Genomic DNA, 23,044 nt, shown 5'->3' with positions numbered 1-23,044 from the left:
GGCCGCGGTGTTGAGCCGAAGAAACACAGAGGCCCCGAGAACACACAGCTGAGTATAAATACAATCTAGACCCGGATTATGCTGGACGTCTTGTGGTTTTCTGTGCAAAATAGACGGGAGACGCCTGAATAAAATCAACATTGGCTCAACGGTTGAATTAGAAAAGCTGCTGCAGTTGGAAACACAAACTCACACATGCACAAACACAAGATGAGCATTCATCAAAGCGAAAAGAAAAATGCACCATTCTCACTCACCAGACTTGAGTTGTTTGCCTTTAATTTATGCCTCCAAAGGGTTTGCATAAACAATTACAATTACTTGCTGCAGTCACAGTAAATCATGGTAAATTGGTATAATAAAACAACACAAGCAGATTTACATGCAAATTGGCCCAGGGAAAGTAGCCACATCAGTGCTTGCGGTTTACTGTGTGTATATATCGAGCCTTGTCATTTTAGTTGTTTATTCTACAAATAATACACTTCACTCTAAAGACAGTCGCAGTAGTTGGAACAGTGTACACAGTGTCGCATTTGTAGAAGTACTCCAAACTTTTCATAAATCACCTGCTTTCACCTGGAACTGGTGGGCAATGCCATAACCTTTTCTAGCACCAGGTACTCAAACGCACTCCATCTCCACTCATTACAGCACTAGACTGCAGTGAAGTGTCTCCAATAGTGAGCAGCAGCGCTGTTCATCAGAGGTGACGTACAAGTGGGAGCTGGGGATTGGGAGACTGATGGAGCTGTGATCCAAACACGCGCTCTGCACCTCCGCAACAAGCTGAAGGAACAGATTTAGCTGAGGAGAGTCAACAGCGGCGTTGTGAACACAGGCTCCATGCATAATTAGCACTACAGACACGGCGAACAGAAATATGCTCAGACCGCAAACAACTGTGTGAATCAGAGACGCACCAAAATAAATTGGTGCGTTTGGGGTTTGGCTTTGTAAGTGTCAACATACTTAGGCGGTATCCGACGCTATAAACCAAAAGACCCTTATGTTTAGAAGACTGTATTTGTTCTGAGTGTAGAGGTAGAGTCAAATCCTAACTGTGCATTCTGGCTGCTGTCCAAGCATTCAAATTGTGAAGCAAATGGACAGGTTATACGCTCAACAAGAGTTTTTGGTTTTGTTCACCAGTTTGTCACACACACACACGCAGGAAAAACTTTACTCCAAAAATGGATTTGAATTTGTCATTACAGCAAAAGCAATGTACACATCTTGCCTGAGAAGCACAGATAAATACTGTACTATATGTGGATATCAAATGTCTGCATTAATATCAGCTGTTTTATTTAGCAGTGTAAGCAGAAGTGTTAGATTTCCAGAACAGGAGAGTGAAAATAATTTAAGCAATCTCTTGCCACAGATGGTTGGTTTGTGTCCAAGCATTGTGATTGTTGAGGTGTGAAATATTCAGCTTTCAAAGTTGAACTGTATGTCCTTTTATATTAACTTTGGTCATTCCAACATAATAATGATACAACAATCTATTCTCACCAAAACATACCTGAGTTTAAAAAGCCTTATAAATCAATAAATACATCATCTGTACAACATAACGATGCCATTCCATAGTATGCATCATTTTTTACTGAGCTGTCCACGGCCCAGTGGAGGCGCCGAGCAACTTGTTACACTTCGCCTAGTCGGCAGAAAGCACGGTGGCTCTTTGTGCTGACCTCAGTCGTGCGTGGGTGTTAATGTTTTCCAAATCATTTAAGTCACATAAAAGGGTTTAATTAATAAATGCCAATCCATTCGTGGGATCCCCTTCATAGTTAGCTGAGCATTACATCCAAGCACCACTGAGGCGAATCCCCTTAATTGAGAAGCGTCATGAGTGGCGCCTGTAAACAGAAGCCACAGAGTGAATAGTTCCATGTAGATAATGACCACTAAGGCTAATTTCGTTCGCCATGACTTCCAACAGCTCCAAGTCAGTCTTAAAAAAAAAAAAAATCATGCTGATTACCTTCTTGTTTGCCGTTATCTTTTATACGTATAGCTGTGTGTAGCAGAAATATTCATGTAAACATCTCAAGTGCATTTTGTCAAGGTGGTGTTGCTTAGTTACTGCTGGAATGGATGAAGGGGATGTGGGCTCTGTCGGGGGCCACGGGTCACTGAACATGTCTACTCTGAGCAGACTCCTGGCTTAGTTTGACGCATGACTGGTGCCTCAGAAGTGAAAATAATACAATACATGTGGATCGGCTCCGGCTCTGCAAACCATAAGGGGAATAAAACATAAGTGTGGGAACATTTTAGATAAAAGTTAAAAATCTCAAGTTTAATTCTGCTGTGACAACATCCTACAATAGAGCCTTGAGATAATATGTTCCCGTTCATTTATTTTCCATAATATTTGACTATAGGAGACAATGCCAGATTATGATGGAGATCTTTTGAGTGGGAAAACTTGTGCAGTCTGTCTGGCTTGGTGTTGTATTGGATCACGTCTGTCAGCTGTTTGTTTGTGTCAGTGGATGCGGGACAGTGCTGAATGCAGAACGCTGACATCTGTCATCATCTCGGTCCCCCTCTGTGAGCCTGTTGCTGGAGAGACAGAACAAGTCCTTCATTGCCAACATGTCATGCAGAAGAAGAAGAAGCTGAAGCACCGCTGATGTACAATTCTACTTTTACAACTGCCACAGTGTCACAAATACACTCAAGACAGAACACGGGCATGGCATGGAGAAGCTTGTCAATCCAAAAAATAAATAAAATGCAAGCTCCACTAAAAGCTGCTGTCAGGAAATGTACATCACAGACTAAAGCACAAACTGGCAGGGCGACGGGGCACGAAGATGTGGGGCTTTGACACTGCACACTCGCCGAGCATACACATACACAGGAAGCGTGACAAACTATGACAGACATAAGTGCACATGTGAGAAAGAAAGCCATGTGCTGGAAATCTGTAGCATGAGTAAATATATGGCATCTGTCTGCCTGAGTTTCAAATTAGCACGCTGTGTTTCACTAACCTGCCGTGGGTGGGTGGCGTGGGTAGGATGCCCGTGGGTATGGGCTTGCCTGTGTGCATTTCCAGGTGGGTGGTGATGGTGGGTGTGCATGGTGGCGGCATGGCGTTGCTCTCTGTGTTGCTGTTGGACTACATGTCGCTGTGCCAAAGGTACGTTAACGGGAGGCTTCGGGGGTTGAGGGCCCCGAGCTGGGGATCTGTGCTGAGATCGCTCCTGTGGGAGAGTCTGGAACTGGGCAAGGGGGATAACAGGAGGAGGAATAGGTGGGTGCTCAGCTGCTCGGGTTTGTGGTCCAGGGTGAAGCAAAGCAGCTTTGGTCTGTTGGTTCCGATTTTGAAATGTCTGAGCTTTGTGTGTGTGATCTCTAAGTGCAGCCTGAGTGAGGTTGTTGGGAGTCGGCTGGGCAGCAGGGTATCGGGCAGGAGCGGTGCCTGCCTGGCGAGGTTGATTGGCACCCCGCACGCCAGGCTGCGCCTGTGTGCCAGGGCCTCGTGGTATTGTTTGAACCTGTGCAGCTCTGTGTTGCTGGGCCGTGTGTGCCTGTGGAAGATGATTAGGGTCGGCCAGAGCTCTTGCATCTGTAGCCTGTGGTGCAATCAGTCGCTGTTGTGTCACAGACCCTTGTGATACAGCGGTGCGGCCTGTGGGGCTTTGGTGGCTCATGAGAGGCAGCGCCTGGGGGTTATTGCTGCGTACAACTTCCTGCCTCGGGGTAGTGTGGCTACTAGTCAGACCTCTTATGTTTTGCTGAGTGCTCTCCCTTTGTGCACGGGGGCTTCTACGCGTCTGTTGTGTAGCCTCAAGCTGTGCTGCACTCTGACTGCTTTGTCCTTGATGATTGGTTCCAGGAGCGACAGAACGGGTCTGAGTCTGTCTATCCACTGACACTTCTTGTCTGGGTGGCACTCTGCTCCGTGTGGTTCCTTGGCCTCGAGGTCCAGGCTGAGATCTGTTTGGCGTCCTCGCCTGACGTATGGGAGGCTGGGTAGTGTTCTCTGTGTAGTCAGAGGTGAAGTCGGGTAAAGCCTGTCCTCTTTGAAGTGTGCTATTGGGATACGCTGGTGTACCTCTGAGGCGATCCCATGGCATCTGGTGTTGGGAGGAGCTGCCGGCTGTTGAAGCATCACGTGTTGCAGTGTTTCTATCAGCAGGAACGTTGTGCACAGATCTGGCGTTAGACACTCGCTCCTGCTGGTAGGTCTGCGTGTTGGCATTTCTCTGAGCAGTGTTGTCTCTATTATAGTGTGTGTGTCCAGTCGAGATAAGTCTTGGCTGCGTTTGATTACTCGTATCTGGTTGACCGTTCATTAGGGGGCCACTAGGATAGTATTGCTCCACTTGGTTGCTGGGATTCGCGTGTTGCTGCCTTGTTGTTATCTGGTTTTGTTGGTTTTGCAAAGGGACGTGATTGGTTGTTGATGCTGAAACATCTTGTTGAGTCTGCTGGCCGTTGACCGGGTTGGAACCAACATTGACATGAATTGTAGGCATTTGTGCATTGTTGTTTTGCTGGGCAGTGTTGGGCAGCGTGTTAAGGGTGACCTGGACTGTTTGCGGCTGGGCATTGCCCTGGGCAGTGCCAGTCTGTATGACAATGTTAGGATTCTGCAGCTGTGCGTTTGGATGTGCGTTTGCATTCTGAGAAGCTGTGTGTGTGAAGTCTGGGTTGTCAAGGCCATTGTGTGGGTATGAATTGGTGTGCTGAATATCATTGTGTGCGAGTCTGTTAGTGTGGGTACGACCATTCTGTTGGTGTAAGTTGGAGTAATGCCGGCCGTTCGGCATCTGTGTCTGTGGGTTGCCATGGTGTTCAGGTGGGACTGCATAAAAAGGGTCACGCCGTTGTGCGTGCGTGCTGGACTGATGGAGGGGCGGATGAGGACCTTGGCCCAAATTCCTTGGATCACGAGGTGGCGGATCTGGAGGCTTAATGAGAGCAGACGAAAAATGAGGGGATAGAGAGAAAGACAAGGAAGACAGAAGGAGGGGGGTTCATTTATAAATATGCATTTAGCACCATCAAATGGGCAGGAAAAAGACTAATCAATCAAACATTATCCCGTCTTACTAAAATCTTCTGCAGGTCCACAGTTTCCTTATTCCTCTGCTTCACTGCAATGAGAGATATCGTGACATGTTTCAATTCAGTGAAAGCAAACGTGGAAATCATACAAAACACAAATTGATGTAACAAAACGTGCAGTAAGAAGTGGAGATGCAATTGTAAATGATTAAACGTGCAGACTTACCCCTCCTCCATCTAACAAGGCACAGAATGGCCACAATGATTAGTATCAGCAGGAGGAAACTGCAAACCACAATCGCTGCCACTTCCCCTGCGCTGAGACATACGTCTGAGATAGAAAGAATGATGCAGAGGGGGAGAATTAATAAAGATAATGAGTTTGGGGCTCAGGCTGGAGACTTAAATAAAAAAAGGAAAGAAAAAACGAGGTGGACGAGATTCAAAAAAAAAAAAAAAAGAATGATGAAGTAACAGCAAAGAGAGAAACTAAATAAAGGGAATACTCTCAAAGTCACTGAAGGACTTTGGCCAGATTTCCACCTGAACAATCTCCTGGGACACCTTCTGTCCCTCTCCTGTCCCAAAGACAGATACAGGGAAGGAGTCCAAAACCAACCATCATCATCATCAGTCATAAACAGGTCAGTGACCAACATAACTCACCAACAATGGCCAAGTCTGTGGTCTGCTCTGAGGTGCCTGCTGTGACGGCGTTTCTGGCCACGCAGGAGTACTTGCCGCTGTCAGTGGTGGAGAAAGTCTGGATGTTGAGCACCCCGCTGCCTGGTTGACTGAACGTGACAGCCTGCCCGTTGTGTTGCCATGTGAACTGGGCAGGGGGCAGGGACTCAGACGTGCAGGTGAGCCGCACCGCCTGTCCCACCCCAACGTTCCCCGCTCCCACGCATTCTTTTGGGACGGACCTGGTCAGCACAGGGGTGTCAGGGCCATCTGGTTCAGTGACCGTGAGAGGACATCATAATCAACATCACAAAGTACAACAGATGAAGTTTTCTATTAGAATAAATTCAATCCCAGTTGTATAACTCAAGTGCACAGATCTATTCTGTGTTATTATTGTCCACTTGTCTGTCTGAGGGCACTCTGGAGAGCCTTCTTTGATCATGTTGGCATATTGTGTAGATAATGAAGGTGCTACAGCCTCACTCTGACCCAAATGGATATTTTTTTTACTTAATCAAATCACACTGGCTGCTACAGTACTGTCTCATGATTCATTAATGTCCCTTCTTCTTCACCTTTCCCTGCTTATTGGTGAGTGAGGGGCATTGTGGATTCATATATGAGAACCGATCAAAAGTCTTGCAAAATGACCAAATAAATACAATCCAGACTAGCGGCTCGCTGTGCCACATATTTGACATTAGTCGGACTGCAATTTACATACTGTCAAAGAGTAATTTGATTTTTATTTCAAGCTATATTAGGGAAGCAAATCATGTCAGTGTTATCAGCCCTAATTAGAAAATGGGTCTGCATCAGAACAGCATGTCCCATTCCCTCTAACTGAGACACTGCACATTCACCTTATATGACCAATTGTAAATCTGTCTGGTGTGAACAGTTCTCTGGCTTCAAGGAGTTGTAAATCAAAATCAATACGCCTTACAGTACCATGACTGCCAGCGTGTTTGGCAAGCAGAGCCTTAATCGTATAATGTGTTTCTCATTTGGGTAAAACAGTCAGCAGTGCAGTAGACACACAGGTTAGTTGATGGAGGACCAGGATGTGGGGGTTGATGAGATGGAAGATCATATGCTATGCTAGAATCAGACAGAGTTTAATAATGATTCTGTACAGGAACAGGAATTCAGGAAAGACTTGTGATTTTGTTTCAAGTATGAACACAGAAAGTAATCTTAACCAGCAGACACACTGGAGTATTGGGCTTCTTTTAAGGCAATTGCTGCTGATTACAAGTGAAAGCAAGAAAGCAAGTCTGACCCTGCTTTTAGTTTCTCTACTTCAGATCAACTCGATCTGGGAATTTTCTTAAAAATGAGTAAAAGTCAGTATCTGGAATTGAGACAATAATGCAAATCAGCCAGAAACACAGAATTCTTCAACCATAGATTGTCAAGCTTTTCATCAACTTTCAGCACAAATCTATATGTATGTATGTATGCTCACTCCGGGTAGCAGACCTAGATTAGTCAGGCATGTTAACTTATTGACCTTGGTGCAGCCAGGGAAGCTATCAGAGATTTTAGGGCCCATGAAAATTCTGGGCCCCTGCCAGCCCAATAATGTGTCCACCCTCTTATTCTGTCAACAACTGGAAATTGTGTGGATGTGTTTAAACTCACAGTTGACAGTGAGGCTCTGTGTGGCGCTGCCGGCACTGACAAGGTTAGTGACAGTACAGGTGTATTCCCCAGTGTCTGCTCGACGGGCTGGGTTGATGACCAGCGAACCAGCGGAGATAGTGATCCTGGAGTCAGCAACAATCGTCGAACCATCTTTACTCCAAAGGACTGAAGTGTCTGTCCCAGCTGTCTGTGTACAGCTGAGAGACACATTCTTCCCCTCCACAGCCACAGAGGGGACAAACAGACTCACACCAGCCACTCTATCTACAGGGAGAAAGAAAGAAATTGTCTAGAGAGCTGCAAAGGCAAACATATTGAGAAAAGCTTCCTCAAGGTGCCATTGTGTGCACATTATCAAGCACAGGAGAGCACACACAATATTTGTAGAGATGGAGCAATAGAGGGCAGTTGTATGTTTCTTCTGAGACTAATTTGTTGTAATCAAAGCAAGTGAGAGCTGGGAGACGGACAGTATTCAGATCAGAAGCACAGATGGTGAACGAGAGGGCAGACGGTATGAGTGGTAGCCGAGATGCCTCTTGGCCAGCAGCCGAACTTAAATAATTGGGAGATTGGAGAAGAGGAGGCGTTTGAATGGAGGAGGCTGTGACTAAGAGAGAGTAAGAACAACAAACATAACATCTGAGCTTTCGCCACACACCTTCATTCACGTCCTGCTCTATTCTTGGGGTCTTTCCTCCTGCGCGTATCTATTACTCAATCATGACATTTTACATTTTAGGGATTTAACAAGCTCTCATATCCACAGTGAGTAAGTGGAGGCCAAGTGTCCTCCTCAAGGACACTGCTGCTGCAGAATGGAGTTTTTGACCTTTTAGACTCATTCAGGACTGACATGTTGGGTGTCGGTGCTGGATGCTTAATGTGGCAGAGTTAGTGGCTTTGTGCTGCTCTTTCTTAGGACGGAAGAAATGAATGCAACATACATAACATACCAGAAACATCAAACCTAATCCTCAACTTTGAAGCCTTTTTTTCTTGAAGTGAAAGAAATGAAATGACTTTTTTGAAAACACTTCCAGTATTCCAGCCGCTGGTTTTGTTTTGACTCACAGTAAACATTGAGGTTCTGCGTGGCATTGCGGGCGCTGACTACGTTGCTGACCGTGCAGGTGTATTCCCCAGCGTCACCTTGCCTTAACGGGTTGATGACCAGCCAGCCAGCAGAGATGGTGATCCTGGAGCCGGCACTGATGACCGCTCCGTCCTTACCCCACCGGACTGTAGTGTCTGTCCCAGCCGTCCATGTACATCTCAGAGACACATTTGTCCCCTCCACAGCCACTGAGGGGACAGACAGACTCACCCCAGCTACTGCAGCTACAGGGAGAGGGTAAGGCGCGCTCATCTGAATACAGACATATGGGATAGGCCTATATGTTGAGAGATATATTGCAATACTTTTCATGTTTTGGCCAAGATAAAAAGGCTAAATATTCTACTGCTGAACCCAGAATGTATCCAAAGCTCCACAGCTTACAGATACTATTGCATGAGATCACAGGACACATGTAGCTTTAAAAACTAACTAGCATTTGGGGTGAGGTTACACATGAGGCAGAGTAACACGAGTTGCTCAATCCTACCTCAGTCCCAATCCTAACCCACCCATTATGTAACCATTGCTCGGTTAATATGTCCAGGCAGTGACTATGGTGGTGGGCGGTACTCCAGGTTTTACTCTGCTCTCATTTGGAAACCCAGCCCAGGAGCCAGGACAAAGTAAAGCATCACGATACGTTACGCATCAGTTTTTCTACACCCATGGTCCAACAATAAGGAGGTGACTGGTCAACCTCTGTGATGAGACATTCTTGACTTCTTGTCTTTTTCTGTAAATTCAAGGTACGTAACCCCAACCCCAAAAAATTTATCAACTTTGAGTGTAACATTGTTTCCCACATTGTCCTTCCTTGTTCTCCCTTATTAGCTACAGACTTCTGGACTGCCTGCCTTGCTGTCGGACCGTAAGTGGGAAAAAAATAACTCCTCTGTTACCAAAGTTTGTTTACCTCTATCGGCCATTGGGGGCAGCAATGAGCAGCACCCAAGAAATCCTGCACGATGCTAACTGTAAATGTGTGCCAAATCTTGATAAGACTGTTTGACTGTCTCTAACTAGATTTTCTATAGGGACAGAGGAATTTGAAGTCGTATTACCTTATGTGGATGTCATAAGGAAAAACGGACTCTTGTGTCTCTGTTCTTAAACTTTAGCCATTTGATGGTCACAATCAAGCTTGAACTCGTCGTTTTGAACTAGTAGAACAAAACTAATGAGTTTTAAGACACACCAAACACCACCCAACTCCCATCACACTCCCCCCATCACCACCACAACCTGTGAAGTAGCTACAGCCAATGTTGTGGTGCTGGTTTTGTTTTGACTCACAGTAAACAGTGAGGTTCTGCGTGGCATTGCGGGCACTGACTAGGTTGCTGACCGTGCAGGTGTATTCCCCAGTGTCACCTAGCCTGATCGGGTTGATGACCAGCCAGCCTGCCGAGATGGTGATCCTGGAGCCGGCACTGATGGCCGCTCCGTCCTTACCCCACCGGACTGTAGTGTCTGTCCCAGCCGTCCCTGTACATCTCAGAGACACATTTGTCCCCTCCACAGCCACTGAGGGGCCGGACAGACTCACCCCAGCTACTGCATCTACAGGGAGAGGATCGGGGATGCTCATCTGAATACAGACATATGGGATGGGCCAATGAGAGCAGAGGACACATGTAGCTTTCTCCCTTCCTCTTCCTCTCCTGGGAAGCATGAAGCTGCAAACTTTAAATCATTTTTCGATAGTTAATTGTGTCACCTTTTGCCATACTAATGAGTCAGTCTGAGATTCATAACACAGCTTTAATATACTGGTCATACATCATGCGCTGGTTTAATTTGTTCTGACTGATTGACTGATCTCAAATGATCTCATACCAGCGTCTGAAATAACAAGAATAGTCTGCAGGATGTATGCCTTTTGGAAGTATACATTTGAACATTGTTTTTCACTTCAAAGCTTCAAAGATGAGGACTAGTCGATGAATTCTGTATCTAACTGTATATACCATTATCCCCACCGCCTCTGATAAATTGAAGCACAAAGCCTCAACCTGGTAACGTAACCGAAGCTTCTCATTTGCAACTCGTCCAATCTGATCACTTGCCAGCACGTGTTCAGCTCTTGACAGCGACGTCACCCTGCCACTCCATCTCAGTTTCATCATGCTAATAGGGATGGGAAAGGCTGCATCACGTTGCTCCTGTGTGAAACACTCTGCTGTGCAGGCTCCATTACAGGTCTATATGTAAATGTATGTAAATACTGTATGTTAATGTGATGTTACATTTGAGCGGCTACAATATCATAACATCTGAGAGCTTGAAAGCTGAATGTAAAATGAGTTTTAATTAGTATAAAGCCCTGAGCCACAAGCTTAATTCCCTCCTCCTCTTTCATTAATTTAGCGTTGCCAACTATGGGTCACTAATTTCATTACCTCCCAGACTCATTCTCTCACTCCCCAAATCCTCCCACCTCTCTCTTTACTCCCTCCTGTTCCTCCTTAACATTACTGCTTCCCTCGAATCCTCCCACTCCCACCCCTCGTACTTCTCTCCCTGATTGCCTTCCCCTCCTTCTCCTCCTTCTCCTCCATCCCCTCTTCTGTCTTCACTGGCACACTTCATCTCTTACCAAACACCCTCAGTTGTATTGATCTGGAGTTAACTCGCAGGCCTGTGGCAGCTGTGGGGGTCACCTCCACAGTGTAGTTCCCTGCGTCTCTGAGTTCGGCCCCTCTGATTTGCAGCGTGGTGGCAGTGATGGTGACCCTGCCTTGAAACTGGGGCACGGCATTGAGAGATTGAGATCCTCCGGTCCACACACCCAGCGTGTTTACCCCTTGATACAACCATGTCATGGTAAACACCTCTGACACAGTCTGTGCAGTGAACACTGCCGCTGAACCAGTCTGCACCAGCACCGGGTCTGTCAGGAACTGGATCTGGACTGGGTCCTGTGCCATCACATCAGCAAAGAGGAGGACTGAAGGAGAGACAAAGCAGAAAGTCAGAGAAAAATGCACGCAGGCTGAACTCAAGGGGTAAAAACCTGTTTGGAAGGTACACACTCATCTTAGAAATAATCCCAAAGTAAACACACGTTTTCTGTTTTTGTTAAGCCTTGTTGAAATTATATTTGCAGTCATTGTTTTCTAGGCCCAGTGGTTGGCTGACAATCTTTCCCCACAAACACAACTGATGGAAACAACTATGCTATACTTTTAGATATTAAGCTGTTGCCACCTGTCGGTCCATTGCTGCTCTACTAGCAAGCCAAGATTTAAGCATGGAGTATGGATCAGGGAAGAATTCAATGATCTATTACTACATTTTAGTGCAAATGTGAATCCAATTGATAAAATGATTTTTTTTAAATAATTCTTCTATATTTTTGTCAACTTGATTGTTGCCAAATGTAAGGCAACAATCGGACATCTGTATCCTATAAGAGACAACCTATGTGTGTCATTTGTTCCAGGTAGGCTGAGAAACATCAGCCACTGAGATGTTGCTGTTACAGTAACATGCAAACAGGTTTCACACATTTTTAATAGTTAGTAAGATTGAGCCAAAACTGTTGTTCATTGTGTCCCTTTTTCTTTTTAGAGCAGTATATAAGTAAAATAGTAAAGTTTACTCATGCTTGGCAGAGGTTTGTGCTCCACTGCTGTTCTAGTTTGGCATTTGGTTGCCAGCCTTGTGTTTGTGTTCCACTGATTTGTGCAGGGAAACCACAGAGGAATAGTTTGAGGTCCTTTACAGGCATATAAAGCCAGCGCACAAGAGAACAGCAGCCAATGAATTATAGTGAAATCAGATCAAAATGGACCTGATCAGTCTCACTGGACTGCCTTTACAGGATTGTCACAGTGGAGTCGAGTATAAAATGACAAGAGATGGATTTCACTCAGGCACTGCACTGATTCATGTTTAAACACACGAATAGCCCTGTTGCTTTTGAACAGAGATAGAATGATAAAGAGAATCATGAGTCACGAGTAACACCCTTGGGTGAGACAGCACAATCATGGTGCCTTCAGGTGCAGTTGGATATGATGCTATTAGGAGGTCAGCACAGCAAAGGACTCCAAACATGTTGTAAATATGATTTAAACAGTCAGATTTTTCTTCGTTACCGTTGATTTAATACTATAAAATCGATTAACAGCGTTATGAGAAGTTTGTTAGCAGCTGATGGTCCAGACGCATCAACAGCTTGTGGTGACAGTGATCAAATAAGAGCGCAGAGGTCAGCGGGCGGTCACGTGCTGTGGCTAAACTTTAGATGTTAGTGTCTTTAACAATGCTGCTCTCTTTGCTTTTGTCTGTTCTTTTAAATGCATATCATGAATCATCTGGCATCTGTTTTGTTTGTTTGTTTGTCTCAGAATAAAACCCATTGATTTCTGATGCTGATCAGGATCCAGAGGAGGATCCAGGAAGGGAGTTCTTTGGGAGTTTCTTGAAAAGTTATCGAAGAACTCTCACTAAGTGTAATTTGGTTCAGCTTTAGACACATTTAAAAAAAACTACACCTAGAACAAATAAAGCTTCTTACTCTTCAGGCTATTACATTATGAGAAAAAGACAAATGTTCCTTGTTCAGCTCTAACTGTTTGTCTGCAAGGTGGCTTAAGAATGTGACAGATTGATTTCAATGAAAGTTTGGATACAGGTGGGAATTGGGTCGTGGAAAAGTTGATCCAAGAATTTATTTACGCATAAATAGCACTTGCAGCACTGTGAACATTTCTTCTTTTCTTTTTATCATTTTCTTTACACAACATATATAAAATATTCTCAGACTGCTTGTCCTCTGACAGGCATCATTGATCTCTATGTATATTTGTTTATCCAACCTTAAAATCGAAAAGGTTCAAAGTTTCATGATCTCTTTAGGTTGAATTACAGTTGTGTTATTTCAGCTGGCAATGGAAAGAGGTTAAATGAATATTACATATTGTGAATTAAGTGTTGCAGATTATTACTACTAATTATTATCTTTCATGCATGAACAACAAGCCTTAGCTAACGCACAAATTAAAATACCATTTACATTTTCTTTACTCCATCTGACTGCAGCACTCGTACCTAGATAAGTGTTGCTTGAACTCACTCACACGCACACACACACACTTTTGGCCATTAGTTTGCATTTTTATTCAAATGTGAAAGAATTTGAATTAAAACTAATTAATTAAGTTTCCCGCAGAGTAAAACTTGAATTGTTCCTCTTTTCATAGACCCAACACTGCATTATGCTACAACGTGTTAGTGTGGAATGTATCATACTCAACACTATAACACAGATAGTATGTAGTGCGTAGATTTTTATAAACGATCTTTCAATTATTATTCATGAATAGATTACTTGTTGTTGTAGTAGCAGCAAAGTTTAACGATGCTGGATTTGAGCGCGATAAATGTCACAATATGATCGATCAGCCAATTTTGTGCTTAGGCCTACATATTGGTCTCACTCAAGCTAAAGGTATTATTATATACATTACTATATCATTGTGCTCATTTTGTAACACAGCAGTCTCATGGGCCAGGCTATCATATGAAATCACTTTTCATATTTCTCACACAAAGCTCCTAAGCGTCTGTATTGTTACAACCACATACTTCATTGTTGTGTCGATACCGCATTCAGAGCGTGTAGTATCACCCGTCCTTCTCTAGAATAAGGAATGGCATACTTGAGTAGAAACAACCCGAGGGCTGATATGTTGGAGTTTGGGAGGAGACCTTGAAGGCATCACTCAGCAGTCGGTGCACAGACGGGAATGCAGCCGTGCAGGTTTAAGAGCAGTTCGTAGTGCTTCGCTCTAAATGTGATTGTTTTAGGAACGTGCCTGGAATGTGGCAGACTTTCCTGTTTTTCATTCCCACAGTGGACCAGACACACTCAGAGCAGTCTGAAACCAGAACAATATTACCGCCACTCCTAGAATAGAAGCGGTCAGTGGAAATTGTTTACCTTCCAGTGACAGACCGATAAGGAACGAATGTAGTTTCATCTCTTCAGTCAGGCCGGTCTGTGGAAAGATAGAAAGACTATTCAACACAATTATTATTAAAACTGTATTTTCAGAGACATGACAGAGAGGAAACGTTGCACCTGCAGATGTGTCTTAGCCTTTGTTGTTGTCAGGCATTCAATTCAGATCAGTTCACCACCACCACACCAAGACAAACATACATTTGACTACTTGACTAATGTCAATGACATGACTCATCAGTGATAAGAAAGCAGATTTATATGAGAGACTCACCAAAGTGGTTTCCTTCTGACCTCATGTTCAAGTTTTACCAAACAGAAAGAGCGAATGTGTCTGTTTGTTCAAAAATGACTTCCTGTTTCCTTTCTCTTACCTGTCAGACCCACCTGCTCTCTTAAAGGGCCAGCAGCACTGTTTCCGCACACACCTGCCAGTCTGTGCTGCTGCTGCTGCTTTGGTTGGTCGTATGAAGTGGAAAGTATCATGGGGTAAATGTTCATGTGATTCATTCATACTAATACTAGTTTGTTTGTAATAAATGAAGGTTTCAAATGTAGAGTTTTTATTTATAGAATTTGTTAAACATTTGCATGATAGGAAGACAAATGGGAGGGGAGGATTTATGGCATTCGTGGAATTTTTGTTATATTTTCTATACATTGATTTTAAATGTTCATTAATATGAACTGTCCCTTTTAAATAGATTAATCTTAAAACAGTTCTAGAAAGTTTAAGGAAATTCCTGGAAAATGGAAAATGATTCCACATTCTTCACTTCATGCAGAAAATTCCTCCCCATTTTTGTGATTTGATGCTTGATTGACTGAATCTACACACTCACTCTGCAAACAACAATGCCCTTTGTCAACTATAATTTATTACATTGAATGTTTTTGCTGCTTTTTATATGGCAAATAAAAGCCAGGGGGTTCAAGTTTATCATTGCTTCCCCTAAGAAGTGCAAATAAAAGACAAAAATGAAGATCTCACTTTCGTACAAATAAAAGATCAGCAGCTACAAATATAGATAAAGTGGCTTTAATTTTTTTGCTATGCAAATTGGGTATTTTACATAATGTAAAAAATTGGAGAATAATCATTCTTTTTCTAAATGTTAATTGTTTTCCTTTTAATAATCAAGACTGGAGGAGGTAATCTTCATACTTTTTCATTTCGCATGGCCACAATAATATGTGGCTGATGTGATTACAGTGTTTATTTATTTTGGCAGTGATATCTTTATTCCTACCATCACTTATTCCGTTTTTAATTACATGGATTTATATCAAACACAAAAAGACACTTAGGAATTCACTTATGGAACCAGAATTACTCCCCACAATGATTTGATGGTGTTTGATGAAATCAGGACAGAGGGTGATTTAAGGACACACTGTTTAAATTTTCAGCTGATGTATTAGTGCCACCCACTGGATCATTCCAGCTAACAACATGCCCTTGTAGACAAAGCACAATAGGAGGCACAGCTGTTAACCCTGTGATAATTCACATCATTTATGGAAACATAAATGGCTTCATAATCAGTTTTCCTCACTTTTGGTTCACTCATTATCCCAGAGACTCAGGAACGTTCACTGAAATGCATTTGGTGTCCTGAAGGGGGGAAATGGAGAGAGAGAGATAATCCCTCACTAAGTGATGTCGCTGGAACAAAACATCTTTCATTCATCTACAGGCAGGCAGGCAGCAGCGTGTGCAGTTTGGTGACCCATAAGATTTTTCTGCCTTTGGTTTTTATTCTGATTCATACATGCAAAAATGGGAAATTACACCGTGACTACCCGACGTCATACAGTGTTACCTAGTTATCTATGCAAGTATAACTTTGAGGTATTGGTTCTTTGCTTCAGTATTTTCATTTTTGCTACTTTGTACTTCTAACCGATGGCATTTTTAGAGGAAATGTAAATGTAAAGCGGATTAGGGCTTTAAATTGAAGATGAGATTAAAATAGATTCTTGTATCTCAGCCTTCTTTTTTAGCTCTGACACATTTTCTTAGAGTCTTAGAGGGGAAAACGTGTCAGAGAACTTTCACTAATGCAATGTTGCTCCAATTTGGAGATTTTCATGCTTTGTCCAATTTTGAGCACAAATCAGAATTCAAAAGGTTTTATCATTTAACTCAAATACTTCAAAGTCCAAAAACATTAGGCTGTTCCCTTCAATTTCAAATTGTGAATGCATCCTTACAATTTACTGCTAATACTTATTTTTACTTCAGCAGAAATCATCCAGGCTGGTTTTACTTTTCTACACTACTACTGATTTGTAGCTTTAATAAACTGTGATGTGTGTTCAACTGTCCTGGGGCACGAGTATCATTTGGATTGTAAAGCGTTGGAATTCCCCTTAAACAGTTTTTCAGCTGCAGGTGAATGACAAAATGTACCAGCAGTAATGGACAACAACAGACTAACAACAACTCTTTTAAACGCAAAAACCATGAGAATGTATTCTTTACGTGCATCTTAAGAAATGTAAATAATAGTGGAACAGACCAAAACATCGGCTACGTGGGAAAACGTTTCCGCTGGATAAGAATCCTGTAGCACAAAGCCTGTTTCCTCAGACAGAATTGCTACATCGTCATCAGTTTTTCTTCAAAAGAATTCGATGTTATCTCTGTGAGAGTGAAAATGTACATGTGGTCATATAAAAGATGTTGTATTGTGGGAGTTTGCTTGGACACATTTCACGGGGGAGGAGTTGACACAAAGGAGTGCTGATTTCACAATAGAAAGTCACCTTATTTAAAGCCCAAAGCATTTACTGTACAGGAAAGAGGGGTGGCAGGGAGGAAATCAGACCCACTTTAAAACAAGGTGACGCCTTTGTGTTGCTCACTCACTGGACCGCAGGAGGGAGAGGAACGACGGAGGGTTCTGGAACATTTAGCTTTGGTAATTAGTTTCTGTGGCGGTGCTGCAGTGAGGGCACGCAAGGTTTTGCTTTATTTCAGGCCATAAACCTGCTGGCAGAGTCGTTGAGCCGCACTTTAACCTTTAGGAAAGTGGAAAGTGCAAAGAGGAGGGCCGACTGTGTGTGAAGGTAAGTGAATCCCACTGCTGGATCGACTTCAAGGGGAATTCCAGGTTATGTTTCACCCACGGTGTAGGACGGGGTGTGTGCCTGCTGTGTTTTGGCACCCAAGCCAACTCACAGAAGTCTTTGGATCCTTGACTATAAATTAAGAAAAAGGAAAACTCCAAACCTTTGTTTTGTATCTTTAATACATTGACATGCTGGTTTCATTGTTTGGGTTTTTTTTGCCCTCCATTTAATGTCATTTTCTGTGGAGGTGGTGGTGTTATTCCCGCTGTAGTGCCACCCTGCTGCACGAGCACAGAGGAAGAACTGTGCTGAGGTCTCTGTTCTCTCTCTGCATCAGCAGGTGTTATGGACCGACACCGTTTCCTCAGCCAGAGAGTTTCCCTGCTGCTTCTCTTCAGTAAGACTTCTACCTTTTTTAAATACCAGCACCTTGGAGAGTTTTGCTCCAAAACAACAGGCAGAAATCCTAAAGCAGTCTGTGCTAGGTATGACGGCTACACGCTTTTAAGGCTGGAAAACTGGAGAGACAAAAGCCGGCGAGTATTAGGCAAACTATTCTGTGATGTGGTGGGAACTTTCCACCATTTCAAGAATCTGCTGTTGCACCACAATAATCGAGTAAAAACACAGCAACATTTTACCTTCAATGTGGTCCAAAAACTAAACGTAGATGGTGGGAAATAGATTGCGTTTCCGGTTAGGTCTGTTGGAAAGCAAAGGCTAGAAATTTAGAGAGAATTACGTGTCATTTTCTGCATTTCGGTGCTGCAAACAGACAAAACAATCTTGAGGTCGATTGCCATTTGAATGTGGCAGAAGGTCGAAAAGATTGAATCGCTTCAAAACAACACCTCGGCAACCTCTCAATTTCCCTTTTCTGCAGTAAAAACACACACACATAAAGATCACATCCTTGTTTGGACATTGCACACTGTAATTTGCCAGGTGTGTATGTGTGTGTGTAAGGGAAAGAGTAACGTTGTTGTGAGTTATTATTTAAATCTCTGTCATCATTTGCCAGTGGAGCTGCAGCACAGTTGTGATGATTAATCCTCCCTGCTGTAAATGCACAGAGGCTCACAGGTCCACTGCACTTTTGACACAGATTTTAGGATTTTGATGTAGTTTGATGGATATAACATTAGGCGTAGCTGTCACGCACTATAAATCACTGGTTGACATTGTTTGACGGGAAGCAGCTCTACATATTTATAAAGTAGCTGCCGAGGAGGAAGTTGTTTGTTGTGTTTTGTCCTCATTCTGCCCAGATTGTGCAATGTCCAAGCCCCAAAAGGTCAAAACTAATGAATATGAAGTGCCGCACACAGACTTTATGTAGCAGAGCACAGAGTGGAGACCATGTAGCAGCGATGTACAACAGTGTACCATAACAAATCGCCCAATTTCTGTTCTCAGTGCCATGCGGGTTCCTGTGTATGTCAGTGCGCATACTGAACGTGGAGCCTGTTCATCAAATCCCTGGCTCCAGTTTGGTTCTCCAAGCCCAGATTGAGCATGGACCCCTAGAAGAGGTCTCCATGGTAACGTGGGAACGGGAGGCCGAGACTGGAATTACTCCCGGGAAGGTGACGCTGGCCACGTGCCCTGTCAAAAACCGGGATTGTGCAAATACAAGGCCAAACGTCCGTGTGAGCGTGGACCAGCAGGGGACGACACTAACCATGTATGGATACGGCGGAGCGGACGGCGGGGTTTATGCTGTGACCGTCACCGATCAAAGAGGAGTGAAGACCACCGCACACTGCATCGTCAGGGAATATGGTGCGATCCAAGCATAGAACAGTGTTTCTTTAACTGCGGTACTTGTGGCATTAGTGGCACACGAAGAGCACCAGGGCACCAAAACAACTGAACTCCATTAGAATTATGTCATTGTTGCAAGTTATTGTGGAATAACAGAGACATGTTGCATTCAAGTTTATTCCGCTCTTTTCTCATTAACAGTTACATTTGTTAAATGGCCCAATCTGGCCCGTTGTTGAGGTGGAAAGTCAATGTTTGGGTTTGCTCAGATTCGGTACTTGGTTAATAAGCTTTCATTGCTGACTTTGTTGAGCTGCAAACAGCTGAAGTGAGGCGATACCAACAAAACTGCATTTTCATTTCATGCTGTCTTTTGTGTGTCGTTCTATGCAGAAACTTGGTCTTTAAGCTGAAATATTCAAGTTCTGAAATTACAGCCATTAGCCGGCTCCAGCTTGGCCTTTCTGCTGTTAACTTTAACAATTAATCATAATGAATGTGATTTAATTTCACGCCAGCAGGCATTGTTTCTTCCTCTCTGTGGATGTTTCACTTAATAATGACACACTTGAAATGCTGCCTATAGGCTTTTGCTTCCTGGCTTTCCCTTTTGTTGCCTTCCCTCCCAGCCGTGCCTTTTCTCTCAGTTGTTCTGTCAAAGCTTCATTTCTTCGCTCTCGTCTGTCGACACTAACTGGATCAATTTGTCAGTTCCACTGTTCCTACATCTGCTATCTCACTTTCTGGAGTTTTCCATCATATCTCCCTCTGACAGTGTGCCTCACTCACCAGGCTCATTATTGTCTCAGAAATGGAGCCGGCTTCTCCTGACATTTTTAAACTGCTCCCATGATTCTTTGTCTTTGACTCTCACCGACAGCCCAGTGCCATTATTATTTCATACGAGGAAAATGCTGAAGCTGGAGCCCTTCAGCCATCATCTCTGCACATTGCTATCTGACCCTGCATTTTCAAGCAGCTTGGCTGCATCCTCTCCACTTCGATACTAATCTCCTCCTGTCGCTCTTCCTCTCACTTCCTGTCTCCCGTCTCCCTTCCAGAGGCCGTGCACCACGTCTCCGTCAGCATCAACGTCTCCCACTCCACGCTGGTTTGCGGCGAGGCCTGGGGGACAGACCCTCACTTCAACTGGCTCCACGAGAGAGCCTCCATCACCAAGATAGTGGGGAGCGTTTCCAGTGACGGGACGGTGCTGTTTGTCTCCTTGACGCCCATCTGTGGAGACTTCACATGCAGGGTCAGCAACAAACTGGGATACAGCACTGCCACCTACACTGCAGGTAAGGTCAGAGGTGGAAGAGGAGGAGGGAAAATGCTGCAATACAAAGTTAAACTGCCATTAAAGTGCTGCTAAAGTTCAGTCAATCGAAATTTAAACCAAAGGATCCTATACTGACACAAAAATCACTTCAGACACTCTCAAATTGATTGATAGTTCTTCTTAATATGCAGCTTAGGTAAGTGATTAATGTTTACAACGGGACTGTTTGTAAAGGTGGCAGGTAAACATGCTGATGCTTCCTATTGTGATTAGCTGACAAAGACATGAAATGCAGTTTTTTCATCACAAGACAAACTCTTCAAATACAAATGAATGATTTTGACAGTAAAATGTACTCAATTATGAGATAAGGATACGTGCTTTGGAGATCCACTTAGTTTGAGTTGGTATTCATCTGTCAGCTCAAACATAACAGGAGTATAAGAGGGGGTTCAGGACCTAAAATAGACTGTTTTCACTCAGTGTGTACCGCAAGGGCGAGTTGAAGATGATTGACAAGAGTTTTTGTTTCAAAAGTTGATGTTCTTAGTTAGTTTACCTCAGTATTGCAGTATTTGCTGCCGCGTTCACTGTCACGCCTTTGTGTTGTTTTATGGATGTTCAGAGCAGCGGTGGGGTTCCCGGAATCCACTGTGACTGTTCTCTGTTCTGTGCATTTCATCACTGTTGGCGTTTCAGTAATAAAAGATTGTGCAATCAGTGAATCACCGCCGCAACTAAACAGGTGAAACAGAGGTGAATCTTCTGTTGTGCTGCGAGGATCCAGGTACTGAAGACAGGCGAGACGTTTTTCGGTTGCATCCTCTTCAGGCCATTTCAGTGACTTTGTTTGTTTGGCTTTGTTTGTTGTTTCTTTCCTGCCTGACAGCTCCGTGTGAGGTAGAGGGCAGAGGGACAACAGCCGCCTTAGTGTGCCTGGTCCTCCTGCTGCTGGTCGGAGGAACACTGGTGTTCCTACTGCTGTGGAGGTACTGTAACACGTAGTGATCATGGTACACCGTCAGCAGCAGTATCCAAGCTTTACACTGCAAAGCAGACGTGATATTGTTTTGAAAAATGTCTGTGTATAGTAGAGTTTATTGGAAACAAAGTCCCCTAGTGTCGAGGCCAGCTAAGATCTATTACATCTGGTAATAGAATAAAGAGGGGAAAATCTAATCTGAATCTGAATATTACAGTTCATAAAGTGTCATATTTGTTAAATGGGAACAAAATGATTTTATTAAATAACCAAGATGGGGGATAAATTCAGCTTGTGTTGTCTGGTATAAAGGAACTATAACTATCCTGAAGAAATAAGGCCAGAAATTAAAAGGAAAGAAAGTAGTGCCATCCTCTAAGGATATACAGGATATACAGGACATAATATACAGATGATGTAATATACACACTTGGAGAAACTACAGTTGCACCAATTTCTTTCCAGGAGACACAGATACAGTAACAGAGGGCAGAGGCTGCACGGACATCTGGATGATAACATCTGAGGAGGAGGCACAAGGTCAACTAAGTCCACCACTGTTTTTTTTGAGAACAGGAAGTGAAGCAAGGGAGGAACTTCCTGTGCTGTAAGATAGTTGACCTTACAGCGCCTCGGGACAATGAGGAGGGGGAAGTCCGTGCTGACAAACAGAAAATATGGACTAATGGGATCACCGCTTTGACTCCACACTGACTCCTGCTGGGCTGCTCCTGACACATCGTATTTAATAAAGGAAATATTTTGTAAGCTCCCTATGACCATGTATTAGAATGAACTGTAATGTATTCAAATGTTTTGGTTTCATATCGTCGTCCCGGCACAGAATCTGAAACACAGTCAACACTGAATCACGTCAATAAAACAAAAAGAAAAAAGCGAGGACATTTCATTTGTATTCCAGTCAGTTTATTCCTCCTGTCAAGTTATTCACTTGTAAATAATACAAGTCATCTTTCTGATTAATGCAGATTAAAGACTACATAAGAAAATGTGTCACCAGTGTGTCACTGTTTAAATTATACAGTTTGACAATAAAAAAGGCAGCTCTCAAAGTCACAGACAAAAACTTGCCTCATGCACAAAAACACAAAACACACTTGTAAGAATGTTTGCAGATGTATTTTCTATTGATAATATAAAATGAAGTGCATCTCTTGCTGCATTGAGCTGCTGGTTCACAGGAAGGAAACAGCACCAGTCTGTTAAATCAGAGGTCAAATGCAGGACTTGTTCCAGATAGGTGGAAAAGATAAGTGAGCATCTGCCTCGAACATTTAGCTGTTCCTCTGGGAGTTTGATCCAAAGTTTATATCTGCTTTGTGTTCCAATATTCCAGAATCAAAGGGAAGAGGCACAATTGGTTACCACAGAAGCTCCTTAACACCGCAGGACCTTAAAACTGATACAAGAGCGATACATCCAGCATATAGCTCCCACATCTGTGCCTGAGGCTGTATGCTGAGGTCT

General features: G+C 43.5%; 2 protein-coding genes across 7 annotated transcripts; one reads left to right on the top strand and one right to left on the bottom strand.

Annotated features, from left to right (window-relative positions):
• Positions 1-262: 262 nt before the first annotated feature.
• Positions 263-14,829, bottom strand: LOC142999088 (uncharacterized). 3 transcript variants are annotated; one of them, XM_076148504.1, is made up of 11 exons: positions 14,728-14,829; positions 14,433-14,490; positions 11,082-11,432; positions 9,779-10,045; positions 8,440-8,706; positions 7,363-7,629; positions 5,698-5,985; positions 5,258-5,362; positions 5,077-5,120; positions 3,009-4,934; positions 263-2,574 (listed from the first exon to the last, which is right to left on the bottom strand). In XM_076148504.1, the coding sequence occupies exons 2-11, from the start codon at positions 14,470-14,472 to the stop codon at positions 2,545-2,547; spliced, it is 3,585 nt and encodes a 1,194-aa protein (XP_076004619.1). In that variant the 5' UTR covers positions 14,473-14,490; positions 14,728-14,829; the 3' UTR covers positions 263-2,544. The 3 variants fall into 3 exon arrangements, with proteins under 3 accessions (XP_076004619.1, XP_076004620.1, XP_076004621.1); XM_076148505.1 differs by lacking the exon at positions 8,440-8,706; XM_076148506.1 differs by lacking the exons at positions 8,440-8,706; positions 9,779-10,045.
• Positions 14,830-17,197: 2,368 nt separating this feature from the next.
• Positions 17,198-22,570, top strand: LOC142999148 (uncharacterized). Of its 4 annotated transcripts, none has more exons than XM_076148590.1 (6): positions 17,198-17,525; positions 17,869-17,925; positions 18,945-19,310; positions 20,354-20,593; positions 21,464-21,563; positions 22,025-22,570. In XM_076148590.1, the coding sequence occupies exons 2-6, from the start codon at positions 17,874-17,876 to the stop codon at positions 22,080-22,082; spliced, it is 816 nt and encodes a 271-aa protein (XP_076004705.1). In that variant the 5' UTR covers positions 17,198-17,525; positions 17,869-17,873; the 3' UTR covers positions 22,083-22,570. The 4 variants fall into 4 exon arrangements, with proteins under 4 accessions (XP_076004705.1, XP_076004704.1, XP_076004702.1 ...); XM_076148589.1 differs by having other exon boundaries at positions 17,201-17,525; positions 17,776-17,925; positions 22,022-22,570; XM_076148587.1 differs by having other exon boundaries at positions 17,202-17,525; positions 22,022-22,570.
• The last annotated feature ends 474 nt before the right edge of the window (positions 22,571-23,044 follow it).

This window comes from Genypterus blacodes, unplaced genomic scaffold (assembly GCF_046128005.1).
Source record: "Genypterus blacodes isolate CSIRO-AG114 ecotype Tasmania unplaced genomic scaffold, CSIRO-AGI_Gbla_v1 ptg000040l_1, whole genome shotgun sequence".
Lineage (NCBI taxonomy): Eukaryota > Metazoa > Chordata > Actinopteri > Ophidiiformes > Ophidiidae > Genypterus > Genypterus blacodes.
This window is presented reverse-complemented; position numbering and strand designations above follow the sequence as displayed.